Source organism: Erinaceus europaeus, chromosome 7 (assembly GCF_950295315.1).
Source record: "Erinaceus europaeus chromosome 7, mEriEur2.1, whole genome shotgun sequence".
Taxonomy (NCBI): Eukaryota; Metazoa; Chordata; class Mammalia; order Eulipotyphla; family Erinaceidae; genus Erinaceus; species Erinaceus europaeus.
In genome coordinates this window covers 1,984,979-2,012,003 of record NC_080168.1, presented here as the reverse complement: position 1 = coordinate 2,012,003, position 27,025 = coordinate 1,984,979, and the positions used below count along the sequence as shown (strand labels likewise).

Below are 27,025 nucleotides of genomic sequence, written 5' to 3'. Positions count from 1 at the left end.
GTATCGCCCCGCCCCTCTACTTGGCCCCGCCCCTTACACCTACACTTAACCCCGCCCCCTAGTCAGCCCCGCCCTTCCTCCGGTATCGCCCGCCCCTCTACTTGGCCCCGCCCCTTACACCTACACTCAACCCCGCCCCCTAGTCAGCCCCGCCCTTCCTCCGGTATCGCCCCGCCCCTCTACTTGGCCCCGCCCCTTACACCTACACTCAACCCCGCCCCCTAGTCAGCCCCGCCCTTCCTCCGGTATCGCCCGCCCCTCTACTTGGCCCCGCCCCTTACACCTACACTCAACCCCGCCCCCTAGTCAGCCCCGCCCTTCCTCCGGTATCGCCCCGCCCCTCTACTTGGCCACGCCCCTTACACCTACACTCAACCCCGCCCCCTAGTCAGCCCTGCCCTTCCTCCGGTATCGCCCCGCCCCTCTACTTGGCCACGCCCCTTACACCTACACTCAACCCGCCCTTCTTCCGGTAATGCCCCGCCCCTCTACTTGGCTCCACCGCCACGTACTGCAGCAGGCCCCCCCACGCGTACTCGTCTCTCTCCAGATGGGCAGGTATTCCTCCTGCTGGATGTCCAGCATGATCTCCAGGCCGCTGCCCATACCCCCCGCCCGGCTGGGCAGCGAGCTCTGCGGGTCCGCGTTGAAGGTGTAGCACTTGCCATAGCGAGTGTAGACCTGGAGGGCAGAGGAGGGGCAGGGATGACCCCTTAGGCCTTGAGTTCTCCGTCCATCTTAGAAGATGCTAGGCCTGCCGGGACACTGTCCCCAGCCCCAGCAGGCTCTCTCTCCTGAGCGTTGCCTTCTTTTTTTAAATGGTAATTTATTATTATTATTAGTTTTGGTTTTTTTTTTACCAGCGCACTGCTCAGCTCTGGTTTATTATGGTGTGGGGATTGAACTTCTGCATCCTCAGGCATGAAAGCTTCTTTGCATAACCATTATGCGATCTACCTATTTATTACTTAAAAAAAAAATTTTGTATTTATTTATTTATTTCCTTTTGTTACCCTTGTTTATCATTGTTGTTATTATTATTGTTGTTGCTGCTGTCATTGTTGTTGGGTAGGACAGAGAGAAATGGAGAGAGGAGGGGAAGACAGAGAGGGGGAGAGAAAGACAGACACCTGCAGACCTGCTTCACCGCCTGTGAAGCGACTCCCCTTGCAGGTGGGGAGCTGGGGGCTCGAACCAGGATCCTTCCGCCGGTCCTTGTCACATAGGCTTAACCCGCTGCGCTACCACCGGACTCCCTATTTATTACTTTTTAATTCAATAGGAGAGATTGAGAGGAAAAGGGAGATAGAGAGACAGCTGCAGCACCGCTTCACCACTTGGGGATTGGGGGCTTGAACCGGGTCCTTGCACATGGTGCCATGTGTGCTCTACAGGGTGTGCCACCGCCTAGCCTGCCTCACTCTCTCTCCCTCTCTCTCTTAATGTGGTGCTGGGGAATGGACCCATGTGCTGTATAGCTGGGCTGCCTCCTGGCCCAAACTTTTAGTCTATATTTAGAGAGAGAGAGGGAGAGGGAGGGGGAGGGGGGAGAGGGGGAGGGGGAGAGGGAGAGGGTGAGAGGGAGAGGGTGAGGGAGAGGGAGAGGGTGAGGGGGAGAGGGAGAGGGAGGGAGAGGGGGAGGGGGAGAGGGAGAGGGAGGGAGAGGGGGAGAGGGGGAGAGGGGGAAGGGGAGGGGGAGAGGGAGAGGGAGAAGAAGAGGGAGAGGGAAGGGAGAGAGGGAGAGGGAGCAGGAGAGGGAGAGGAGGGGGAGGGGGGAGGGAGGGAGAGGGAGAGAGAGGTGCCCACGAAGTGCATGCCTGGTGCTTTCTTGTGGTGCTGGGCATTGAACCCAGGGCCTCACCACAGTAGGGCATGTGCTCTACCCATGAAGCCCAACCAAGCAGGTGTTCAGTTCTATCCAGCTGTGGTCTCTTGGCTGTTTGTGTGCTCGTGTTCACCAGGGCCCTGCGCAGCTCCAGCTTGTGGTGGTGCTGAACCTGGGACTTTGCTGCTTCAGGTATGAAAGTCTTTTTGCACAACCATTATGCTATTTTCTTCTATTTATTTTTTAAGATAGATTTATTGGGGCAGGGTGGCACACCTGGTTAAGCACACATATCACTATGCACAAGGACCAGGTTCAACCCCACCTGCAGAGGAGTCGCTTCACAGGCGGTGAAGCAGGTCTGCAGGTATTATCTTTCTCTCTCCTTTTTTTAAAAAATTTTTTATATTTATTTCTTTACCATTTTGTCGCCCTTGTTTATTTTTTTTTTGTTGTTATAGTTATTATTAATGTCATCTTTGTTGGATAGGACAGAGAGAAATGGAGAGAGGAGGGGAAGACAGAGAGGGGGAGAGAAAGACAGACACCTGCAGACCTGCTTCACCGCCTGTGAAGTGACTCCCCTGCAGGTGGGGAGCCGGGGCTCAAACCGGGATCCTTATACTAGTCTTTGAGTCTTTATGCTTTGTGTCACCTGTTCTTAACCCACTGCACTACCACCCCACTCCCACTCTCTCCTTTTCTATCTTCCCTCCTCTCTGAATTTCTCTCTGTCCTATCAAGTATGATAGGAAGGAAAAGAAAAAATAAATAAACAAGGAAAAAGTGGCCACATGGAGCAGAGGATTTGTTATATAGGCACCAAGCCAAGCAATAATCCTGGTGGCATTAAAAAATTTAAAGAGACTCGTTTATTTATTATTACTTATTAGATATATATTTTGCCTCTGGTATTATCGCTGAGGCTTGGTGCTGGCGCTATGAATCCACTGCTCCTAATGGCCTTTTTTTTTTTCATTTTTATTGGATAGGACAGAGGAAAATCCAGACAGGAGAGGGGGAAATAGACAGGGGGAGAGAAAGACAGACACCTGCAACCTGCAGACCTGCTTCACTGCTCATGAAGCATATTCCCCTGCAGGTGGGGAGCCGGAGGCTTCATTTGGGATCTCTGCCCGGGTCCTTGAGCTTCATATTATGTGCGCTTAACCAGGTGCACTGCCATCTGGCCCCTGAGATAATTTTTTTCAGATTTTTATTTATTTATTCATGAGAAAGATAGGAGGAGAGAGGAAAAGAACCAGACATCACTCTGGTACATGTGCTGCCAGGAATTGAACTCAGCAGCTTTATCTACTGTACCACTTCCCAGACCAAAAAGTTTTGAATTTTATTTATTTATTATTTGATATATACAGAGAAAGATTGAGAGCGGGAAGAGGTAGAGGGGAAAAGAGACAGAGAGACACCTGCAGCCCTATTTCACCACTCAGGAAGCTTTCCCCCTGCAGGTGGGGACCAGGAGCTTGAGCCTGGGTCCTTGTGCACTGTGATGTGTGCGCTTAACCAGGTGCACCACCACCTGGCCCCCCTCAATTTTTTAAAAAATATTTTATTTATTAATGAGAAAGATAGGAAGAGAGAAAGAGCCAGACATCTCTCTGGTACATGTGCTGCTGAGGATTGAACTCAGGACTTCATGCTTGAGAGTCCAGAGCTGCTTTATTCACTGTGCCATCTCCCTGAACACACCTAATTTTTTAAAATAAAAATTATTATTTACCTTTATTTATTGGATAGAGACAGCCAGAAGTCAAGAGAGAATGGGAGACAGAGAGACACCTGCAGCACTGTTTCAACACTTGTGAAGCTTTCCCTGTGCAGGTGGGGACTGGGGACTTGAACCTGGGTCCTTTGCGCATTGTAACATGTGTGCTCAACCAGGTGCGTCACCGCCCGGCCCCTTAAATTTTTTTTCTTTTTTTAATTTCTTTATTGTCGAATCAATGTTTTACATTTGACAGTAAATACAATAGTTTGTACATTCTTTTTTTTTTTAAGGTCAATTTTATTTTTATTTATCACTCATGCTTGAGTTCAACGCTTTATCACTGCGCCCTCTGCTGGGCTGTGGGCTCTGTCTTTTTCACTGACTCCCTGAGTTGACTCAAAGTCTGATGCATCTGAATTTGTCAACAGCAGAACTCCAGGGCCAAGCTGGTGGCTCAGTGCAAAGGCACAAGCTTTGCATGTGTGAGGTTCTGGGTTTAATCCTCAGCACCATATATGTTGAAGTAGTCTCTTGGTTTTTCTCTCATGAGTTTTTTACACTCCTTTAAAAAGTAACCGGGGTGAGGATGGGGACTGGGGGCTAGGGGCAGGTCATGGGACCCACACCAAGGACCTGGTTTCAAGTCCCTCCTCTCCTCCTGCAAGAGAGACAATTCATAAGTGGCGGAGCAGAGCTTCAGGTGTCTCTCTCTCTTTCTCCCTCTGTATCGCCTCCTCCCCTCTCCATTTCTCTCTGTCCTATCCAGTAAATGGAAAGGGGTGAGGACAGGGCACTTGAATCCAGGTCCTTGTGCATGGTACTATGTGCACTCTACTGGGTGCACCACCACCCAGCCCCTGAAAGAACTCCCCCTTTTTATTTTTGTTTGTTTTGTTCTGTTTTGTTAAGGAGAGAGAACCAGACACAGAGCGTCACTGGGGCATGTGAAGGGCTGGCATTGAACTCAAGACCTGGAGCTTACAAACTGAGCACTCTACTGCTTGGTACTTCCTGGCCACCACGCTTTATCTTTTTTTCCCCCCCTTTTTGTTGCCCTTGTTGTTTATCATCATTGTTATTGCTGTCATTGTTGGATAGGACAGAGAGAAATGGAGAGAGGAGGGGAAGACAGAGAGGGGGAGACAAAGACAGACACCTGCAGACCTGCTTCAGTTCCTGTGAAGCGACTCCCCTGCAGGTGGGGAGCCGGGGGCTTGAACCAGGATCCTTACACAGGTCCTTGCGCTTTGCTCCACATGTGCTTACCCCGCTGTGCCACTGTATAGCTCCCACATTTCATCTTTTGCTAAGTCTCATCTTCAAGGTCCCTCCTTTAGACAGACAGACAGAACACTTGTCCACCCATCAATGTGTTTTCTCCAAGAACTTAATATGATCTTTCTTCTCTGTGACCAGTTTAGTGTCCATCTCCCTCACTAGAGTTTATGCTGCTGACACAGCGCCCAGCACAAGTGACCACTTTAAATATATTTAATTAACGACTGAATTAAGGATAGAGACAGAAATTGAGAAGGGAGAGAGAGACAGAGAGGAAAAAGGAGAGACACCTGCAGCACTGTTGCACCGCTCATGAAGCTCGTGAAGCTTCCCCCATCCTGTAGGTGGGGACTGGACGCTTGAACCCTGGTTCTTGAGCTTGGTAGCCCCAGGCGGCCTTTCACAGCAGGCACTGCCAACCCAAACCCTTCTCGCAGTTCCTCTGCGGCAGTGTGCCCCCCAGAATCAACACCAGGTGGTGCTGACGCCCCGGAGATGGAGGCCGGGCTGGAGGCAGGAATCCGCAGGTGTGGACTCAACTGGGCAGCTGCTGGGGCAGGGGAAGGGGAGCAGAGGAGACACGTGTGCTCCCCACCCTCCACACACTGATCTGACCCCACAGAGACCAGCCCCTGGGGTCAAACCCATCTCAGGCAGCGTGTCCCCTGGGGGCAAGGGGTCTCGCCTTCAATCTTTCACTGCCCTCTGGAACATTCCACCCTGGCAGAAGCTGGGGAGGCGGGCAGGGGGCGAAGCCTGGAGGGGAACAGAGATCCTGAGGCCCAGCTTCAGGGGGAGGTGGACCAGACCTGGGCTGGAGGGGAAGGGGATTCCCAAGAAGGGAGTGCCTGGGGGCTGTGGGGTTGGGTTAACCCCTCTTTTGGCCCCTCCAAGGCCTGCACCAGGCTCTTGCAAGCAGCGAGCAATTTGCAAACCAGTGCCTCTCAGATCCAGCCCTTCTGCCACTCTGCCCTGGGTCAGGCGTCATTCCCCTGGTGTCTCAGAGGAACCACAGCTCAAAGAGGGCATGTAACTTGTTCAGGGTCACACAGCGATCAGCTATAGAGATGGCCTCAACTAGGTGCAGGACTGGCAAGACTTGAGCATTTTCTCTTTTAAATAAAACTTTAAAAATCTTTAAATATTTTGGGGCTGGGCAGTAGCGCAGCGGGTTAAGCGCACATGGCGCAAAGCGCAAAGACTGTCATAAGGATCCCAGGTCTGAGCCCCCAGTTCCCCACCTGCAGGGGGGTCACTTCACAAGTAGTGAAGCTGGTTCTCAGGTGTCTGCCTTTCTCTCCCCCCTCTCTGTCTTCCCCTCCTCTTTCAATTTCTCTCTGTCCTATCCAATAACAGCAACTATAAGAACAATAACAATCACAACAAGGACAACAAAATGGGAAAATGGCCTCCAGGAGCAGTGGATTCGTAGTGCTGGCACCTAGCCCCAGCAGTAACCCTGGAGGCAAAAAAAAACTTTAAATATTTTTATTTATTGTGTATAGAAACAGAGAAACTGAGTGGGGAGGGGGAGACAGAGAAAGAGAGAGACACCTGTAGCCCTGATTTACCACTTGTGAAGCTTCCCCACTGCAGGTGGGGATCAGGGGCTTGAACCTGGGTCCTTGCACACTGTAATGTGTGCACTCAAGCAGGCACACCAAACGCCAGGTCCCTCTCCCTCTTAAAATATTTATTTATGGGGCCAGGGTGGTGGCACACCTGGTTAAGCACATACATTAATGTGTGCAAGGACTTGGGTTCAAATCCTGGTCCCCACCTACAGGGGGAAAGCTTCAGGAGTGGTGAAGTAGAGTTGTAGGTGTTTCTTTGTTTCTCTCTCCCTCTCTCTCCACTTTCTCTCTCAATTTCTCACTGTCATATCAAATAATAAAATACGTATTTATTACTGAAAGGGAGGGAGAGAAGCAGAGCATCACTCTGGCACCTACTGTGCCAGGGACAGAACTCAGGACTTCATCCTTGAGAGGCCAGCTCCTTTTAAAAAAATTTTTTTTTAAATATTTACTTATTTTCCCTTTTGTTGCCCTGTTTATTGTTGTTGTAGTTATTGTTGTTGTTGTTATTGATGTCATTATTGTTAGGACAGAGAAATGGAGAGGGAAGGGGAAGACAGAGAGGGGGAGAGAAAGACAGACACCTGCAGACCTGCTTCACCGCCTGTGAAGCGACTCCCCTGCAGGTGGGGAGCCGGGGGCTTAAACCAGGATCCTTAGGCCGGTCCTTGTGCTTTGTGCCACGTGCGCTTAACCCACTGCGCTACACCCCCATACACTGTCATCTTATAAGCTTGCAGCATAATAGTAATCACAAATAACAATAAATAAATAAGGCCGTCAGTGGATGGAGCAATGGATTTGCCATGCAGGTACCAAACCCCAGCGGTAATCCTGGTGACAAATTAAAAAAGGGAAAGGCAAAGTAAGGGGAGGGGAGGGGAGGGGAGGGGAAGGGGGCCAGGAGCTAGCTCACCTGGCAGTGTGCACACGTTGCCATGCACGAGGACCTAGATCTATGCTCCCCAGCACCACACGGGAGCACCATGCACAGCACCAGGGAAGCCTCCATAAGTGGTGGGACAGTGCTATGGTGTCTCTTCTCTGAGTCTCTCTCTATGTGTCTATTTGAAATTCAAAGGGGAGGGGGAATAAAAAGGAAGGAAGAGAGATAAAGCTTTGGACTCTCAAGCGTGAGGTCCTGGGTTCGATCTCCCGGCAGCACATGTGCCAGAGTGATGTCTGGTTCTTTCTCTCTCCTCCTATCTTTCTCATGAAGAAATAAATAAATAAAATCTAAAAAAAAAAAAAAAAAGGAAGGAAGGAAGAGAAGCAGCCACAGGCTCTAAGTACTGCTGCTCCCACTTAGTGAAGCTCAGAGAGGGCAAGCGATTTGCTGAGGGACACACAGCAAATGGACAACACAAAGATTCCAGCTGAATGCAGCCCAGTGCCACAGGGGCAGACTGGGTGCTTAGAAACACCTTGTGGGGAGTCAGCATGTGAGTGACTGGGGGGAAGGGTAGATTGTAGGACCCACAGACCCTCAAGGGCTGGTTCCCTGGCACCCAGCCTGCCAGCTGGCTGTGCAGAAGTAGGTGGTGGGGAGGGGTGTGATGGGGCCACTGGCTAGGGGAGTCAGCTCTGCAGGGAAGGAAGGGACAGGTTACCTGCCCCAGCCAGGGTCAGGCCCAACTGCTGGGCAGAGCCAGCGTTGCCGTGGAGACGGCCCAAGCCAGACAGCTCCTAAGTGGCAGAACTCTGGTGGTAGCACAGTCAAAGCCTCTGCCATGGAGACAGCACGGCTGGGCGGCCATGAGGTCCCCAGGGCCGGCCGGCCAACGGGGAGGGCACATTGGTGGGGCACACTGAGGAGTCTAGCTGGAGAAGGGGGCCAGGCTGGCCCTGGGCCGGAAGTGTTCTGCTGAGCCAGGGGGAGCCGATTCCAGGACCCCTGTGCTCTGTGTCACATCTTGCTGCCCCCTTCAGCTGGGCCCGCTGTGTCCCTGGGCCAGGCTCCTGGTTGAGTGTGTGATCTCCAGAGGCAGCTGGTGTATGTAGACTGGCCTGGAGATGGCGACTGTCTACACTGAACACAGCTTCTCTCCAGCTCTGCCCTCCCACCCCCTTCAGCTGGTTTTGTTGTTCTGAGTCTGTCTGTCCCATCTCTGTGTCTGTTCTCAGCATCTCATCAGCTGTCTACCCAGCCTCTGTAATTCTGTCTCTTGTCCCCTTTTAGAGCCCCCACCTCCACGCTTCTGTATTACCCTCAGCTTAGCTGTCTGGTCTCTGTTCTCTTTTTCCAGAATTTTCCCTGAGCCTGAGAGCTCCCGCAAGCCAGATCCCCCGCTTCTTCTGCTCCCTCATCCCCCTCTCCCAGGTCTGCCTCCACCAATGCTCAGGAGGTGGGAGGCACATCTGTCCAGAGCTGTCACCTCTGAGCGGTGGCTTCTCTCAGTCCCTTCTTTCCTCACATTTCCCGGCTGCCTGGCCCACCACCTCCCCCACCCTGCCGCTCCCAGCAGCCTCAGAGCCCCTGGGGTTAACAGGCAATTAGCGGGGCCAGGGCTAGAGCTGTGGGAGACAGGACCCAGGGCCTGCAAGAGATAAGAGGCAGCGAGGGAACCCAAGGCCCGAGGCTGGGCTAATCCCACAGCTAATCCGCGGCCCAGGCTTTATCTCCTCAGCCTTCTGGGCACCCTGGTACCTCCCCTGCTTTCCATGGCTGCTTCATCCCCCTGAATTCCATCAGCGCTCCCAGCTGCACCCCAGCCCATGCCGCTCACTTGCTGGCTTAGATCCCTGGGATGAACGCCCTTGATCACCCAGCACATCTCTTTAAAGAGTTTTTTTTTTTTTTCTTGGCACCAGGGTTGTCACTGGGGCTTGGTGCCTGCATGATGAATCCACCATCCCTGGCAGCCATTCCCTGCCCCCCCTTTTTTTTGAGCCCGGTTCAGCTCTGGCTGATGGTGGTAGTGGAGACTGAACCTGGGATCTCAGAGCCTCAAACAATAAAGTCTTTTGCAGAACCTATATGCTTCTCCCCAATCATTTTTCTTACTCTTTCTTTCTCTTGAAAGGACAGGAAGAAATTGGTGTGTGTGTTGAGGGAGAGATAGAGAAGGAGAGAGAAAGAGAGAGAGCTGCAGCTCTGCTTTACCACTCCTGAAACTTTCCCCCCTACAGATGGGGACTGAGGGCTTGAACCTGAGTCCTTGTGCATGATGATGTGTGTACTTATCAGGTGCACCACTGCCCAGCCCCAAAAGGTACCTCTTTTTTATGTTTATTTATTTATTTCCTATTGTTGCCCTTGTTGTTTTATTGTTGTAGCTATTGTTGTTGTTATTATTGATGTCATCATTGTAGGTAAGACAGAGAGAAATGGAGAGAGGAGGGGAAGACAGAGAGGGGGAGAGAAAGACAGACACCTGCAGACCTGCTTCACCGCCTGTGAAGTGACTCCTCTGCAGGTGGAGAGCCCGGGGCTTGAACTGGGATCCTTATGCCGGTCCTTGCGCTTTGCACCACGTGCGCTTAACCCACCGTGCTACCGCCCGACTCCCAAGGTACCTCTTTTTAAAATTTTTATTTATTTATTTATTTTCCCTTTTGTTGTCATTTTTTTAAAAAAAATATATTTATTTCTTTATTCCCTTTTGTTGCCCTTGTTGTTTTTTATTGTTGTAGTTACTATTTTTTAAAATATTTTATTATTTATTAATGAGAAACATAGGAGGAGAGAGAAAGAGCCAGGCATCACTCTGGTACACGTGTTGCTGGGGATTGAACTCAGGACCTCATGCTTGAGAGTCCGATCTTTTATCCACTGCACCACCTCCTGGACCACATTATTGTTGTTATTGATTTAGTCTTTGTTGTTGGATAGGTTAGAGAGAAATGGAGAGAGGAGGGGAAAACAGAAAGGAGGAGAGAAAGAGACACATATGCTTCACTGCTTGTGAAACAACTCCCCTGCAGGTGGGGAACCCGGGGCTTGAACCGGGATTCTTACACAGGTCCTTGCACTTCGCACCACGTGTGCTTAACCTGCTGCACTACCCGACTCCCTGAGAGGTACCTCTTTATCTACCTTTGGCTGTGGGTAGCATCCCAGGATTTCACCAGGCCTTGCTTGGATTTATTGGGGGGGGGGGGGGTTTCCAGGCTCTGTGGCCTCCTTTCCTGTCCACCCCAGGGACACAGGAAGTTGGCAGAGCTCAAAATGCCCCACACTGCTCGAAAACTGGAAGTTGCCAGGCACAAACTCCCAGGGGTCCGCAACAGGAGGACATGGAACAAAGGGGCCGTTCAGAACTAGTGCCCAGTCCTCCCCAGCCAGCCTGCACCCCCCCCCAGAGTCAGGAGGCCCTGGTCTCCACTCCAGCCTTGCCACCCGAGGCTCTTTGGGTGATGGATAGATTCTCAGGGCCTGTTTCCTCATCTGTCAAGCGGGAGAGAAATTCCCGATGACTGATTTCACACACAGGGAGGCTGTGCATCTCAGAAGAGACCGAGTGTGTGAAAGGCACCAGCACTGCAGAACCACGTCTGTGAGGGTCAGTGTGTGGTGATGGAGAGCTCAGAGAGCAGGACCAGCCAGCCGGTGGGGCGCACGCCTCACTGTGCAGGAGGCCCTGGGCTCCTTCGCCAGCACCGTAGGGAAGAGCACAGTGGACAGTGTGCTGCATGGGCGGTGGTGCTGTTCCACCTCTCTCCTCTCTCTCAAAATTGGGCCAGGAGGGAGCTCAGCTGCCTGGCACATGGGTCCATGCCCCAACATTATAGAAAAAAAAAAAGGAAGGAGCATGTGTGCAACAATATAGCTCACCTGGAGAGTGCACCTGTTTTTAAAAAACATTTTATTGGGAGTCAGGCGGTAGCGCAGCGGGTTAAGCGCACGTGGCGCAAAGCGCAAGGACCGGCATAAGGATCCTGGTTCCAGTCCCCGGCTCCCCACCTGCAGGGGAGCCGCTTCACGGGCGGTGAAGCAGTTCGGCAGGTGTCTGTCTTTCTCTCCCCCTCTCTGTCTTCCCCTCCTCTCTCCATTTCTCTCTGTCCTATCCAACAACGACGACATCAATAACAACAACAGCGGCAACAAAAGGGAATAAATAAATAAATATTTTTAAAAAACAAGGGCAACAAAAAGGGAAAATGATATTTTTTTTACATTATCAAAACATTTTTTTTTATTTATTAGATAGAGACTAAGAGAAATCAAGAGGGAAGGGGAAATAGAGAGGGAGAGAGAAAGACAGACACCTGCAAATCTGCTTCCCTGTTGTGAAGTGTCCCCCCTGCAGATGGGGGAGCCGGGGCTTGAACCCGGGTCCTTGCACTTTATACTATGTGTGCTTAACCAGGTGTGCCCCACCTGGCCCCAAGAGTGCACCTGTCTCGTCCTGCTCAGGACCCAGGTTTGAGCCCGACCTCCACAGCACGGAAGGAAGCTCCTCCCCTCCCTCCCTTCTTCCCTTTTTTATTTATTTATGAGAGAGCAAAAGGAGAGAGAAAGAAACTGAACAGCACTCTGGCACATGTGTTCGGGGATTGAACTCAGGACCTCATGCTTAAGAGTACAAATATTTTTTTAAATTTATTTTAATTTTTGTTTACCAGAGCACTCCTCAGCTCTGGCTTATGGTGGTGTGAAAGATTGAACCTGGGACTTTGGAGCTTCAGGCATGAAAGTATCTTTGCATAACCATTATGCCGTCTACCACCACCCAAAAATCCAACTCTTTATCCATTGTACTTTCTCCCAGGCCACCTTTTATTTTAATTTTTTATTGTCTTTATTTATTTATTGGACAGATACAGCCAGAAATTGAGAGGGAAGGGGGTGATAGAGAGGGAGAGAGAGACAGAGAGGCACCTGCAGCCCTGCTTCACCACTTGTGAAGCTTTCCCCCTGTGGGTGGGGGCTGGGGACTTGAACCCAAGTCCTTGTGCATTGTATATTTATTTATTTATTTATTTTCCCTTTTGTTGCCCTTGTTGTTGTAGTTATTGTTGTTGTCGTTGTTGGATAGGACAGAGAGAAATGGAGAGAGGAGGGGAAGACAAGAGAGGATTAAACAGACACCTGCAGACGCTTCACCGCTTGTGAAGTGACCCCCCTGCAGGTGGGGATCTGGGGGCTGGGACTAGGATCCTTACTCTGGTCCTTGTGCTTGGCACCACGTGTGCTTAACCTGCTGCTACCGCCAGCCCCCTTTTAAATTTTTTTATATTTATTTATTGACTGATTTTCCCTTTTGTTGCCCTTCCTTGTGCATTGCGATGTGCACTCAATGAGGTGTGCCACCACCTGGCCCCATCCAGGCCACTTTTTCTTTCTTTCAATTTGAAGAAATCATCCCAAAGCAGTGAAACCCTGGCAATGAAAATAAATAGATAAATAAATAAAAATAAAATAAATTTTAAAAGACAAGGCAGAGGCTGACCAGTAGTTACAATGCTGAAAATAGGACACAATTCCACAGCATGGGACAGCATTACACACTTGGGGCTCGATGGGACAGGTTTAAATTGGAGCGTTGTCACTCCCATCTTAGGCAGACAACCTCATGTGTGTGGTCTAACCTCTCTGGAGTTTCGGGCTGCTCATCTGAAGTAGAAAAGTGGGAATCACTTTCCCTAAGGACTAGAGCGCATTCTGAGGTTCTGAGTGACTCATTGTAAGTGGTCAGAGAGTGTACCTGGGGCATTCAGCTTCCTGCCAAGATGGGTGCTTTGAATTTAGTTCCCAGGGGTCCCAGTCTCAGGCAAGAAACTGCTTGGTAAAGGCTGTCTCAGCAGCTGGGGAGAGACTATACTTTAAATATTTATTGATTGATTACCAGAGCACTGCTCAGCTCTGGCTTATAGTGGTGCAAGGGATTGAATCTTGAACTTTGGAGTCTCAGGCATGAGAGTCTCTTTGCATAACCATTATGCTATCTACCCCCATCCTATTTATTTATTTATTTATTTATTTATTTATTTATTTATTTATTTATATGTCAGAGAGAAAGAGAGGCTGAGGCGTGCTTTCCCCTAGCAGCGGCCGGCTGGGAGGGGCTGCCTGCAGCCCTGCCCTGACAGCCAGTGAGATTCCAAGCTAGCATTTAACCTCGCTGCTCCTCTACTTTCCATCTGCAAAACATGAATAATAATAAGCGCCCTTCAGAGGTGTTATGAGCAAAGAGATCATGTACATTGTCTGGCAACAGCGAGTGTTTATTTACTCCTTCCGCTAGCCAGGCAGGGTCCTGAGCACGTGGTGTGTGTGTGTGTGTGTGTGTGTGTGTGTGTGACCACCACCATCTCCTAGGCCAGGTCTTGGAGGTCCAGGGAGGAGACAGAACCTTCCCAGCTCACATGACATGCAGAAGGGGGAGCAGGCAGCCTGAGGCTGGAGTCTGTGTGGGGACAGGAGCCTGCCACAGCACCCACAGACAGTCTTCAAGAAATGGTGCTGTTCTGGCTACTCCTGTCTGCCCACCATAGGCCTCTGAGTGCTGGGTGTTTGGATAATTCAGAGAGCAGGCAGCCTGAGGCTTGCTGCCTGACTGCAAAAGCATTCATTCATTCATTCATTCATTCAAAAAATGTTCATTGAGCAGCTACACTGTGAGCCAGGAGAACAGCAGTGGGGAGAAAGACACTCCCAAACCAGCAATCACAGAAGTGATGGGGGCTTGATGGGAGGCTGCCAAGTCCGGTGACGGTGAGATTGAGACTGATTAGGGGGTTGGTTGTGGGGGGGTTGTAAAGCTGCCCAGAGCAAGCCCCCCACACCCCCAAGGGCATCAGGTCCAAATGTAGCCAAAGAGGACAGACAGATACCTCACCCTCACAGGCCAAGTTCTCTTTCTTTCTTTCTTCCTGACACAGAGAAATGGAGACAAGAAAGGAGGAGACACACACTAAACACTGCTTGACCCAGCAGGTGGGGACTTGAACCTGGGTCTTTGCGCAATGTAATGTATGCATTCAACCAGGTGTACCACTATCCACCCTTCCCTCCTTCTTTCCTTCCTATGCAGAGAGAGTAAGAGAGACCACAGCACCTAAGGGTCCTTCAAGCTAGTGGGGCCCGGGGTTCGAACCTGGGCGGTGCACAGGGCAAAGTAGCGCACCACCCAAGTGGCTATTTCGTAGCCCAGCCCCCCACCCCGCCCCCATGTTCTTGGGGTGACTTCCTCCCCAGACCCCAGGATCCCAGGGTCTACGGGTACCGGCGGAAATGAGCTCAGTATCTGTTCACATGCAAATGTCTGAGCCCAGGTACAGAGTGGCCCAGGTGGGGGGCGGGGGCTGGGTCAAGGCCGCGTGACCCCGCCTGCAGGAGCTGGAGGCTGGAGGAGGCTCGGGGTTTGCCAGAGGGGATGTGGGGGGTGGGAGTTCAGGGCCTCCAGGATCCAGGTAAAAAGGGTCACACTTGGTTTTTGGGGTACGTCCCTCCTGAGGCCTCACACCTGAGAAAGTCAATCTTGCAGGGTGGGGGGGATCTTCATTCGTGAGACATGTACTTCCCACCCACATGCTAAGTGGCGGGGTCTGAATTTCGTTTCCCGGGAGCGCGGGGGTGCTGGGGGAGGCATGGCGGAGGCGGCGGGTGGTGAGCCGGCGCCCCCCAAACCCTCGCCGCGGGGCAGGCATCCATCACGCGCCGGGCGCCCCTTCCCGCCCCTGGCGGCTCTGCCCCCCGGTTCGCCTCATTTGCATTCCCCGGGCTCCCGGCTCCTCTGCAAAGTGACCTCCGCGCAGCAGCGCCAGAGGCTCCCACCGCGGCGTGGGTAGGGGCCCCGACGGCGGGGTGCAGGGGGGCGCCATCAGCCGGGCGCTGCAGGCAGGGGTGTGGCGTTGGAGTTGGGGGGTCCTGAAGGGCCTGGGCTCGGTGAGAGTGGGGTGGGACTTGAACCCGGGAACTGCGATCCTCGGCGAGGCGGGCGCGGGTCGTGGAGGCTGCTGCAGCCGCACCCCGGATATGGGAACCCTCTCTGGAACCCCGGGGTTCTCCAAGACCCGCTCGCCTGCCTCTCCCTCTAAGCGGGCCCAGCTGTTTCGGGGGGGGGGGGCAGCCCCGCTCCCCTCCCCCGCCTGGTATTTACACCTTTCACACATTTGTAAGCTATTATCCTGTCCACGCTTAGTCACCGCTGAGCCAAGCGCCACGGATTTAGCTCCTTTAATCTTTCCTCCTAAATCAATCCTCCATTTCCCCTTAATCATCCCGTGGCTCCTCTCTGAACCCTCGCTGCCGCAGCCTGCCTCTCCCTCTCTCTGGAACTGCTCCCCCCACACACCCTCAAAGGCTGTCCCAAGGGCACTATGAACATTGGGGGGTGGGGGGAGTTTCAGAGCTGCCAACGCCCCCCCCCCCATGTCACTCGCGCACACACACCCCTGGCCTGGGATCCAGAGGGGAGAAGTAGGGACTCCCCAGACCCCTCTGGGAAAACACACAGTGCTGGGAACCCTCCTCTCTATGCCATCCGTCTCTGTCTCTGTCTCCTTCTGTCTCTGTCCTTCCCGCCCTAGTCCTCTGGGAGGGATCCAAGACCCCGGGCCTCCAGGCTGATGTGTCAGCCAGAAAAGCACAGCCCGGGAACCTCCTGGCTGGGGTGCCCATCGCCCCCACCCTGGACCGCTGCGGTGCTGAGGCCCAGGCTGGCCTTAGGGAGGGAGAGAGAGAGGCTACTAGGGCAGGGAGGCTGGAGAAGTCTCTGTGGGAGGCCGCCAACCCTCCCTCGTTCCTCCCCCCTTCTCCTCCTCCAAGTGGCTGTCCATCTCCTCCACCACCCTCAGCCTCTCCCCGCCTGCCCTTGGCCTCCCAGGAGCTCCCTGGGGTGCTGCTGCTGCCCTCTCCCTCCACCCCCCACTCCTGCACCCCCTGCCTAAGCCTGTGGTTGCTCTGGAAGAAGGCAGAGGGCAGGGATGGGGGTCCAGGAAGGAGAAAGGGCTGGTAGGAGGAGGGGGCGTGCCCCCCCTGTTCCCTACACTAATCAGTGTCTTCCGGCAGAGCCGGGAGGAGCTGATAATGAGCCCAGCTCGGGGCTGATTTCTGATTAATGAAGAGGCCACTGGGCTGGGAGTGGGGCCGGTGGGGCTCCCTCTCACCCTCCCCACTGCCCTTGCCACCCAGCCCCTGAGGACAATGGCAGTACTTGCTCTTGGCTGTGGGACCCCCTCCCAGACAGCTGGGTGAGTCAGAGGAAGCCTTCCCTCCCATGGGCGCATTCAGCTGGGTGGAGGGAGCCCCCTGTAGGCGGGCCTGCAGGGCAGTTCAGGGGTGGCCTCCTTCCAAGAACTTGGTTTTCCTGCCAGATCCACCAACTGTGAGTCAGAGGAAGCCTTCCCTCCCATGGGCGCATTCAGCTAATCAGGATCAAGGCTGGAGGCTGTGAGATAGCCTCGTGGGTAGAGCGGATGGTCTGCCTAGCAAGAAGCACTGGGCTTGAGCCCTGACACTACATGGGGGCACCGAGGACCGCACTGTGGGGACTCCATGATGGTGGAGTGTGCTTCAGGACCTCTCCCTCTCTTTCCTTTTCCTCTTCTTTTTCCTTCCTTTCTTCCCGATAGAGACAGTGAAGCACGGAGAGGGAGAAAGACAGCACAGCGCCCAAGATCCCACTTCCTTCAGTGTGGTGGGGGCTGGGCTTGAACCTGGGTCATGTACATGGCAAAGAAGTGCACTATCCAATGAGCTATTTCATCAACCCTCTCCCTCTCTCTTCTCTCTCCAAGAATACAGACTTGAAAAAAATAGATTGGACCGGAGAGACCACTCAGTGCTGCTATTGGTCAGACAGGAGGCCTTTGGTTCATTCCATGTGGAGCCTCATACACAGCCAAGGCTTGAGGCTTCTCTGGACTACTGGGAAATCCCCCAATACTAGGCTCTCCTCAGGCCCTTCCCCTTCCCCCTTTCCCCATTGTGAGTTTTCACCAGCCAGACCTGGTGGCGGTCAGCAGCAGATGAGCATTCTGACCCTGTGTGGGGGGGGGAGCAAGGGGCCAGTGAGGGAGGCGTGGACCTGGGCACTGCGCTATGTGTTTTAGTAGTTTTTAATATTTATTTATTCTCTTTTGTTGCCCTTGTTTTTTATTGTTGTAGTTATTATTGTTGTTATTGATGTCATCATTGTTGGAGAGGACAGAGAGAAATGGAGAGAGGAGGAGAAGACAGAGAGGGGGAGAGAAAGACAGACACCTGCAGACCTGCTTCACCGCTTGTGAAGTGACCTCTCTGCAGGTGGGGAGCCAGGGGCTCGAACCGGGATCCTGGTTGCCAGTCCTTGCACTTTGTGCTGTGCTACCACCCGACTCCCGGGGCTGTTCTCTGTGGAGGAAGCCTGGCTTGAGGGTGGGGGCTGGCTGAAGAGCCTTGACTTGGGTTTGGGGGTGCAGGAGGAGGGTGATAGAGGTGACGGAGCAGCAGCTCCCTGACCTGAGCTGTCCTGGCTGGCAGCAGGGGTGGGGCTGGGCAAGGAGGGAGGAGGGCAGAGCGGGACTGCCCAGCTGGAAGGGGCCTTGTCTAATTGTGCCTGATTAGTAGAGAGGAAGAGAACAGGGCAAGTGATTAATCCTCACGGCAGTCAGCAGCATGTGGGGACAGAGTGCTGGGCGGGGGCTGGGGAGGGCTGAGCACCAAGGAGGGAGGGGGGAATCCAGGACCAAGGTCCCTGGGTGCCTGCCTGCCCCTCCCCTGCCTGCCCCCCACCCTCCAGCAGTGCCAGTGTCCCTTTGGGGGGGGGCATCCCTGCCTCCTCAGCAGCTCCCTCCTCCCGCTGCCTCAGTGTTTGCAGACCAGAAGGAGGGAGAGAAAAGATCAAGGTCATTAGGTCCAGAGCCTGGGAGAGAAAAGTGCAACTGCAAACCAGGGGCAGATAGTGCAGCAGCCATGCAACAGAGTCTCATGCCCCAGGCTTAGAGTCCCCAGGCTCAGTCCCCAGCATCACCGGAAGCCTGAGCTGAGCAGTGCTCTGGTTTAGGAGAGGAAGGGAAGAAGGAAGGCAGGAGAAAGGTGTATTTGTTCCCTTGGAGTTTCCAGACATAAACCCTCACCCTCAACTCATCTCACCCCAACCCTGAACCTGGACCTGGAGAATAGGTGGTGGGACTTTTCAGCCCCAGCCCGCTAAGCCTCCATGCTGTGCCTCTGACCTCCACCCACTTTTCAGGACTGTGGAGAGCGGCACCACTCACTGTGGCAGCCTGTGCTTTGTCTGCCTCTGAGCCTGCTAGCCTGCATGCACCCACTCGTGCCTGCTTACCTGGGCGCGTGGGAGCTGCAGGTGAGGGCTGGGGTGGGCTTGAGGGCTGAGAGGGTGAGTTCAGGGTATGCCAGTGCATGGTGCTGGGAACAGGTCAAGGACAGCTGGGGGTGGGGGAATGACATTTATGATGCTTCCAAAGTCACCTCCACATTTGAGGTGGGCAGTGGGCTAAGATCCCAGAGCCCCCAGAAGCTGTGCAATGTACATAACCACCCAGATTTTCCTGGTTCTGATATTCTCTTTAGGGCAACAGACAGACGGATGTTCCCGGAAACTTACAGGCAAGAGCCTGGGAGTGCAGATCCTGAACCCGCCAACCTGACTGATCCACAGCCCGGGCCTGGCAGGGAGGAGGCACTGGATTTTAGAACCAGCCTTGCATTTCCCAGGCAAAGAAGCAAAGGGGAGGGAGAGACTTCTGCCTGCTTGTAAGTGGGCAGCCCCCAAGAAAGCTGTGGTGGGGAAGGGTGGGTGGGGCAGGGCCTTGGGGTGGGGGTGCAGATGGTGGAGTGATGGCAGGAACAGGAGGGGAGGGGGAGAGACTGGGCTGAACTGCTTGGAAGGAAGTATGGATGGCAGGAGCAGAGTGTCTCCCATACTACTTAGTACCCCTATTCTCTCTCTTTCCCTCTCTCCCTCTCTCCTCTCTCTTCCCCTCCTTGGCAAGCCCATGGGCCTCACCCCTGTAAGTCTCCCACCCATCTTTTGCCCCCAAAGTATCTTCCCTGAATTCTCAGGCTCCCCCCACTGGTCCTCTAGTCCGGGCATCCCAGGACTCTGCTTACACGGTTAAGCTTCTGAGTGTCCACATCCCGTGAGACTTTAGGATGCTTGAGGACAGGGGTGGGGCCCAGGGCAGAGCTTCCCAGAGTGCCACCCCCCTCCCCACCTCACAGAGTACCTACTGGACACTCACGTGCTCTGGGGATTGGTGGAGGTGTGACTGCTGGGCAGTTGGCTTGGGGGTGAGGCGATGGTACTGGAGAGAGGAGCAGGGAGAGCAGTTGGGGGGGCCTGGTGGAGGGCACATTACCCAGAGTAAAAATAGGCTGGAAAATGTGACATTTATTAACTTGGATTCCGGAGGAAAGGTCACGGAGGAGTGGGGAGTGGGAAAGAGGAAATGGGAAAAGCAGCAGAAAACACACAACAGCCCCTCCCCCCAGCCACTGCCCGCCACTCCAGCCCCTGGGGCCTTGCTGTGACTCCTCGCCACACAGGCTCAGGTCCTCCCGAGAGACCCCTAGTCTCTGTCCCACAGTGCACACCCGGGGTCCCCACTGCTGTGGGTCCTGGACTACCATTCTAACCCCTAATCCCAGCCCTTCTGCAGCAGACTCAGCCCATGTACACAAGACCCAAGGGACGGTGACACTCAGCAGACGGGAGTCCAGGCTGGGTGGGGGCCTTGAGGGGCTGAATCCAAAGAGGGCTTCTGATCTCCCATACCCCCAGTGTTTGCTTTTCCCCTCTACCCCTCACCGTCCTCCCAGAGCTGAGACCCAGAAACTTCTCCTGTGTTCCTTCTCTCCTCGACTTTCCCTGAGGACCAATGTCCCAAGCCCTGTCCAGCTGTGCCCCAGGATACTCTGGGCCTTGCCAGCCTGCACAGGGGGACTCCTCCTCCTCCTCTCCTGGGGGCCAGGCAGGAACACACACACACACACACACACACACACACACACACACGCACACACACACCCCACCGCCGCTTCCTTCTCCCACCCCTCCATCCTCTCCACGTCTTCCTCCCACAGAGGCTCCTGCACTCCCAGCAGGGGTGTGACACAGTCTCCTGCTTGGGGACACAAGCCCCCCCCCCATTACTGTACCTGCCAGGGCTGTCCTCTGCCCTCCCGGCTCCCATGCAGAGGAGACCGGGGGGACTGGAAAGGCCACACGCATCCCCCACAGCCACCTCCTCCTTGGGACCCTCCTGCCCCTTTGGGAACAGTGGTTTTTCCTAGAAGAAGGTGTGTGTAGCAGGGCCACAGACTAGGATAGTCTTCTCCCCTCATCCTCCTTTCCTATGTCTCCCCAGCCCCCCACTCCCCAGAGCAGGATACCCCAGAGTCAGGGGGCAGGGAGGAGCCTGGCTGGGGCATGTTTCTTGCTAACACGGCAGTGAGTGAGAAGTGGGGTGTGGGGGGCTGTTGGCACGACCCCCATCCCTGAGTCCGGCCCTGGGAGAGTGGGTACAGTGGGCACCACATTGCTGCCACATACCTGCTGGTGCACAGGGCAGTGGCAACAGGGACAGGCACACATATATGGGACGGGCACACATATATGGCTGGAGGGGGAAGAAACTCAAGGCCCCAGGGATAATGGATGCCCAGGACTGGAGCGCAGACAGACAGCATGCCAGACACACCCCCATCACACGCCTGGGTGTGGAAGTGTGCACAGGAGGCTGCTCAAGGCAATGGTCCATACCTGTGTGTGTGTGTGTGTGTGTGTGTGTGTGTGTGTGTGTGTGTGTGCGCGCGCTCGCACATGTGTGACAGGAGGGTGACCAGGGCTTGAGGCAGACAAGAGTAGGGGTGTCCCAGGAGGGGGTGGCAGCCACAGCGGGACCCTGTCCTCAGTAGCTCAAGAAGAGCTGGGGTGTGGGCACGGGATGGACGGTGACAGAGACGCTGCCTGAGGAGCCGTGTGATCAGGAAACTGTTCCTGGCAATGGGGGTGTCCCAGAGAGAGAAAGAGAGGGAGAAGCTAACCTGACACAGGGGTGTGGATGAGTGACCCTCAGTGCAAGAGCCAGTGCTGGAGTCGGGCACGGAGCAGGGAGAGGTGGTGGAGGGAAGGAGGGAGGAAGGAAGGGAGGAGGACTGGTAGGAAAGAAACAGGCATGAAAGGGGGATGTGTGTGTACGAGGGACACTATGAAAGGGGTGTGTGTGAGAGAGAGACAGGGGGACAGAGAAGGGACACTGGCACTCAGTGTCCACAGTCATCTCTGCTCAGCCTGCTGGTCCTGCCAGTTCCCCAAAAGGCAGCCACCCACCAAAAAAAAAAAAAAAAAAAAAAAACCCACACACCCTCTCCCCATCACCCTCTTTTGGTGGGGAGAAGAATCTAGCAGACACAGAAGAAAGACAAGGAGCAGGAGAAAAGTGGGGGTGAGCAAAATCCAACTAGGCAGGGTGATGACCTGCCGTGTGTCCACTCTGGGACCCCCCCCCCACTCCCCTGGCCATCACAGAGCCACAAGGAGCAGCGCCTCAGTGCCCAGGTAAGCCCTTCTGTGGGTCCCCGTCGCCCACTTTCCTGGCTGGGGAGCTCCCGGGAACCACCAGGCCAGCCTCTGTCTGCCGATGGAAGGAGGAGAACCCCATTGAGGGGGTGCCCTCGGGTGCACCCCCACCCCCTCGCTCCAAGCCAGCTGGGCAGTGTGGGCAGGACTCACCACGGAGAAGTTGCTGGCGGAGCAGCGGTGGCCACTGAAGTTACAACTCTTGAGCATGTCGACCAGCTGGTGGCCGGTACGGTTGAGGATGTCCACCATGTCAGGCTCGGGGTAACGCAGGCCGGCGGCACGGTGGCCATCGCGGTCCTTGGGGGGCAGCCCGGTCAGGTTGGCCAGGTGGAAGATGTCAGCGTCACTGAGCGCCGAGTGCCGGAAGCGGTTGATGTTGCAAAGGGTGACGGCCGGGAAGCCGGCGGCGGGCGCAGGGGCTGCGGGGCCCAGGGCCAGCAGGTGCGGCCAGCTCAGGTAGCCGCGGGCCAGCCCGGCTGCCTGGTACAGGAGGGCGGCCATCGAGCCCAGCAGGGCCAGTACCCACAGGCTCCGGCGCGGCCCCAGGGGGCCCGGCCCGCAGGCCCGACCCAGTCCGTGCAGGGTGCTGGTGCTGGCGAAAGAGGCCAGGTCCTGGGGGCCCGGGGTACCCCTGGCTGCACCCAGGAGGCTCTGCTCATCCCCCGCCTCCTTCTCCTTGGGCTTCGCATCCTCCTCGGCAAATTTGATTTTGCACACGATCTCGATGGGCATCTGTCCCCGGCTGCTGGACTGGCCGGAGAGGAGAGCCGCTGTCCCTGGTCCCTCCCTTGCCGGCAGCGTCCCCCCCCCTTCGGACCCCTGTTGTCCTCCGGGGTGCTGGTGGCGGTGGCAGCCCTGCTCTTGGGAACTCTCGGGGCAAGCTGGAGGAGGAGGAGGAAGAGGAGGAGGAGGAGGATGACGGGGACGGGCTGGGGGCGTTGGCAGCTCTGCAGGCCAGCTCTGCCGCTGTGGCTGTCCCTGCTGCTGGGGCTTGTCTCTCCGATCGTCTCCTTGTGGCTTCCCTTATCAGCACCAGCACAGCTGTCAGCCCCTGCGTGTGTCCCTGCGAGCCAGGGAGCGAGGGAGCGAGAGAGAGCGGCTCCTCCACTCTGCCGCTCGCTCAGCATGTGCTCCGAGCCCACCCCGCACTTAATAATTCAGGACATGTCAACAGCCGCTTCACCAGCAGCCCGGGGCGCCCTGAGCCCAGCCGGGGAGGGGCTGGCCTGGGGAACCCCTGCCCAAGACCCTGGGGGACTGCCAGCCCCCCCCCCTGAGTTCTTGATACACCCCAGCCACTTGTGGGGTCCCAGGTCACCTGGGGAAGAGTGAACGGGGTCCCCAGGGTCCCCCCCAGCTTGGACACTTTTTCAGGAACCTACCCCAAGAAGGGTCAGCCAGCTGTGCTTCCCTACCCCAATTCCAGACTGGGGCACCCAGTCCCTGCCTGACCCCCCCTCTGCCTCACCACTCATTCACGGAGGCTTCCAGAAACTCCTTGGGAGAGCCACTTGTTTGAATGAGGGACGGGAGGGCAGAGGGCAGGCAAGACAGACAGACTGCAGACTGCATGGGCTCCACTGAGATCCTTGGCGGCCCCAGAGTAGCACCAGGGACCTGGCCGGCACCCTCCACATCCCTGCCCCCCACCATACTGGCTGGCTGTCCCCTCGTTTTGTCCCTGCCTCCAAACTCAGTCACAGATGTGTCTGGGCCATAGGGCAGGCCCCTTGGTTCACCGGCCATCTCCCCACCTTATTTCCCCAGCACTTCTCAAACACGGGCTGGGGGTGTTGAGTGCTAGTGCAGGGGGACAGAGGAAGGAGGATGTGGGGGAGTCCTCAATGTGAGAGGGCATGTGGAATGAAGGGTGGAGTCCCAGTAGGGGTATAGGAAGGTTGAGGGAGACAGGTTGGGCTTCGATGGGGTGGGGGGGGCAGGGGGACACTGAGGAGTTGGGCAGGGGAGCCTTGGGGGTGAGGATGATGGAAGCAGATGGGGGGGATGTTGGTAGGCCAGGGAATGCCTCGGCGCCTCCTGGGAGTTCTTGTGTGTGTGGGGGGGGGGCTGAGAGTGGGGTCCCTCGTGGGGAGAAGGCACTTGTCCCTGCGAGAAAATGGGGTGCTGATTAACTGGGGTGCTAATGGGCAGCAGGGAGAGGAAGCCGGGAGGGCGGGGGAGGCGGCTCCATCGATCCGAGCCGCAGAACCAGAAGCTGAAAAAAAAAGTGAGAAGGGAATCGATCTGAGGGAAACAGCAGCTGCTGGGGATTAGAGGCTAAGGTCCACTCTCTGCCAGTGGCCACCCTCCCCTGTGGCGTCCCAGCCCCTGTGTCACAGTCCCTGCTGGGGGGGACGGGTTGGGGGGCAGAGTGTCACTGTGTCCCCTCAGGCTGCAAGGCCAGGTGAGGCCATCAGTCAGTAACATACCCCCCATTCGTGTACTGTGTCCCGCACGCACGGCTGTCCCCAAAGCCACTTCCTGTGGCTGGGCTTCCCCAAGGCCCCTGAGGTCAGAGGCTGCATCTGGCTGTGTTCCAGCAAGGGAAAAGTGGGGTGCTCCTGAGAGCAGCTGCAGAGTTCGCAGGGCTGTGTCCAGGCGGGTCCCCTCCTCCTGCCCCCGGGCGCCCCTCTCCTCCTGTACTGTCATTCTCTGCCTGGGGCACTCCCAGACCCTTCCAGCGCCCCCCCCCCCAGCCTTTCTCCCTCTTCCCCTTTCTTCTAGTATTGATTTTTCTTTACTGTTTTTTTTTTCTTTTAAGGTGATTTAATTGCTTTTTTAAGGTTACTTCAGTCTGGGACTCTGCCAAGAATGCGGGAGCTGTCCCCCAGACTCTCCCCAGCACTGGCTGCCGTCCTGGACTCTAGGTTTGTCCCTAAAGTGACCTGCTTCCTACATGGGGGGGGGGGGTTTGGTGTCATACACCCTCCCCCACACACCCACAGGGTCCCCTAATGAGCCTGTCACACCTTGTGCGGGGAGCCTTCCTCTGTGTGGAGTGGGAATTGGTGGGAGGGAGGCAGGGTGTGTGTGTGTGGTGGGGTACAGGGTGGGAAGTGAAACAGCAGTTAGCTCCATGCCGCTCCCCCCCAACAACCAGCTGTCTCCAATTGTCCCCAAGTCCCCAGCATCAGCGTCTTGGAAAACTGGCTGTGCTTAAGGGAAGCCCCCACCCCACCCCTGCACCCTTTGCGCTCGCCCATCCCTTGTCTCCCCGCCCAATCTTCCCCCTTCTGCCTCCTGCCCTGTCCCCTCTAGCCCTGTCCCCCTTCCCTGGCTCTTCCCGCTCCCCTGCCCGCCTCCCTCTCCGCCCGGCTGCAGTTGGGTGATAATCTTCCTCATTTAGCCTCCCGGCTGCTTCCCCGGCTCATTGCCCAGCTGGTCCCTGGGGTCTGGCCCAGCTTCTCCCCCACCCCCAGCCTGTGCCCAAGCCCCCCCCCCCCCACCTCATACCCCCTTCTCTCCTCCACCCAGCCTGCCCCAAGCTGAACTGAGGGAGTATGGTGGGTGATGGGGAAGCCTCTCCTAGGGTGGCCTACCTACACTTGTCCCCAATCCTCCCCCCAGGGATGGGGGCACTGAGGTCTGACAGCAGAGAAAGCAAGGGAGGAGAGACAGAGATAAGAGTTGTGTGGACAGCCGGGCCCCCCTGAACCTGGCAAGGGACCTGGAGGCAGCATGTGGGCATAAGGCCCCCAAGCCACCTTCCCTGGGGTACCCAGGGCTCTGTCTGCACCGAGGTTTGGGGAGTCATCCCCCAGCTTCCTGCACAGAGTATCCCCCCCCCCCCGGCCCTAGCACCCCCCTCCCTCCCAGCCTTGGTGGGTCTCGGTGCCACTCAGGTGGGAGTCAGTTTGTGAATGATGGGTTCCCCCAAACTCGTGGACAGCGTGGTCCCCTGAGAGACAGACTCCCTGTGCCTCAGGACACCCTCCCTGCCCCCGGGGACACCCCCATGATGAGCCAGTGTGGGAAGGGCCAGGGCTGGGGGGAGTGGAGGCCGGGCCAGGCTGGCGAGCAAGCGAGCAGCGGTGACAAACGGGCTTTGCGGGGGCGGGGGGCGGGGGGCGGATGGCGGCTGATTTATCTGGGTTATTTATGCCGCGGACGAGGCAGGAGAAGCGGTTAATGAGAGTCCCAGCGAGGGGGGTGTGTGTGGGAAGCCTGGACGTGATCACGGGCGACTGGAGAGGGTTAGTGTCCCACAGCCAGACCTGCTTGCCCCCTCCATCTGGCTGGTCACAGGTCCGGCCCCCTCTGGTGGCTTGGGGGGGGCTGGGACTGGAGAAGGGGGGCAGGAAGAGAAACTCAGCTGTCCCCAGAGACTGACCAAGTCTGGGGGCTCAAGGGAGCTGAGGCTCAGGGCAAGGCAGAGGGCACTGGGGTACACCTGAGGTCAGCCAGGAGCCACCGTGGGGGGCTGGGAGGCAGACAGGCAGGGGTGGGGTTGCTGGTCAGGGAGAGGAGCGCGCCTGGGAAGGAGAAGAAGATGGAAAAGGAGGGGACAGGGCTCTGCAGCAGAGAAAGCTGCTGGGAGCAGATAAGGCGCGAGGCAGCAGGAGGGATTAAAGCTGGGGGGGCGGGGAGGACCCGGTGTGGGGGGGTCCACAACGGGGAGGAAGGTGCGGAGGGCAAGACGCGGGGCTGGGAGACAACGGCAAGGAGACAAGGATGCAGACTTTCATCAGAGGCTGAGAGAAGGGTCATGGCCTGGGAAGGGAGTCCCAGTCATCTCTTTGGGGGTCTTTTTCATGCCATCGAGAGCCCCCAAGACCCTGCGTCTGGGTAGCAGATCCTAGTGGTGTGTGGGGGGGGAAGATGGGGTGCTTATGAGGAGGGTAGGGGTGCGTTAGTAAAAGACTGAGGCCCCACAGTGCCTCCTGGAGGTGACCAATGGAACGCCACCATGGGAGAAATCCGGCGGCACCCCCCACCCCATCTCTCCTGTCTCACCAGGGGTCGCCAGGACCAGAGATCTAGAGGTTGATTTTGTGTGTAGGGGGGATGGGCATGGGCGTTCGTTCTCTGGGCTCATATGGCTTGCACCCAAGTCCTCACAACTCTCCCACTCCCCCAGAAGGATGTGCAGGGGAGGCCACAGTGCCCAGGCCCAGACGGGCTCAGGGGTGGCCAAGATGGC

At 55.8% G+C, this 27,025-nt stretch overlaps 2 protein-coding genes across 3 annotated transcripts in view; both read right to left on the bottom strand.

Moving 5' to 3' along the window:
• Positions 1 to 22,776, bottom strand: part of ASIC4 (acid sensing ion channel subunit family member 4) — a 29,277-nt gene extending 6,501 nt beyond the window's left edge. The window contains exons 1-2 of the mRNA XM_007531991.3: positions 22,036 to 22,776; positions 537 to 681 (exon numbers count right to left, since the gene is read on the bottom strand). Coding sequence (XP_007532053.1) covers positions 537 to 681; positions 22,036 to 22,617 — 727 coding nt within the window. The 5' untranslated portion in view covers positions 22,618 to 22,776. The remainder of the gene's footprint in view (positions 1 to 536; positions 682 to 22,035) is intronic.
• STK11IP (serine/threonine kinase 11 interacting protein) overlaps positions 1 to 27,025 on the bottom strand; it is a 136,687-nt gene that overhangs the window by 85,175 nt on the left and 24,487 nt on the right. The window lies entirely within an intron of this gene.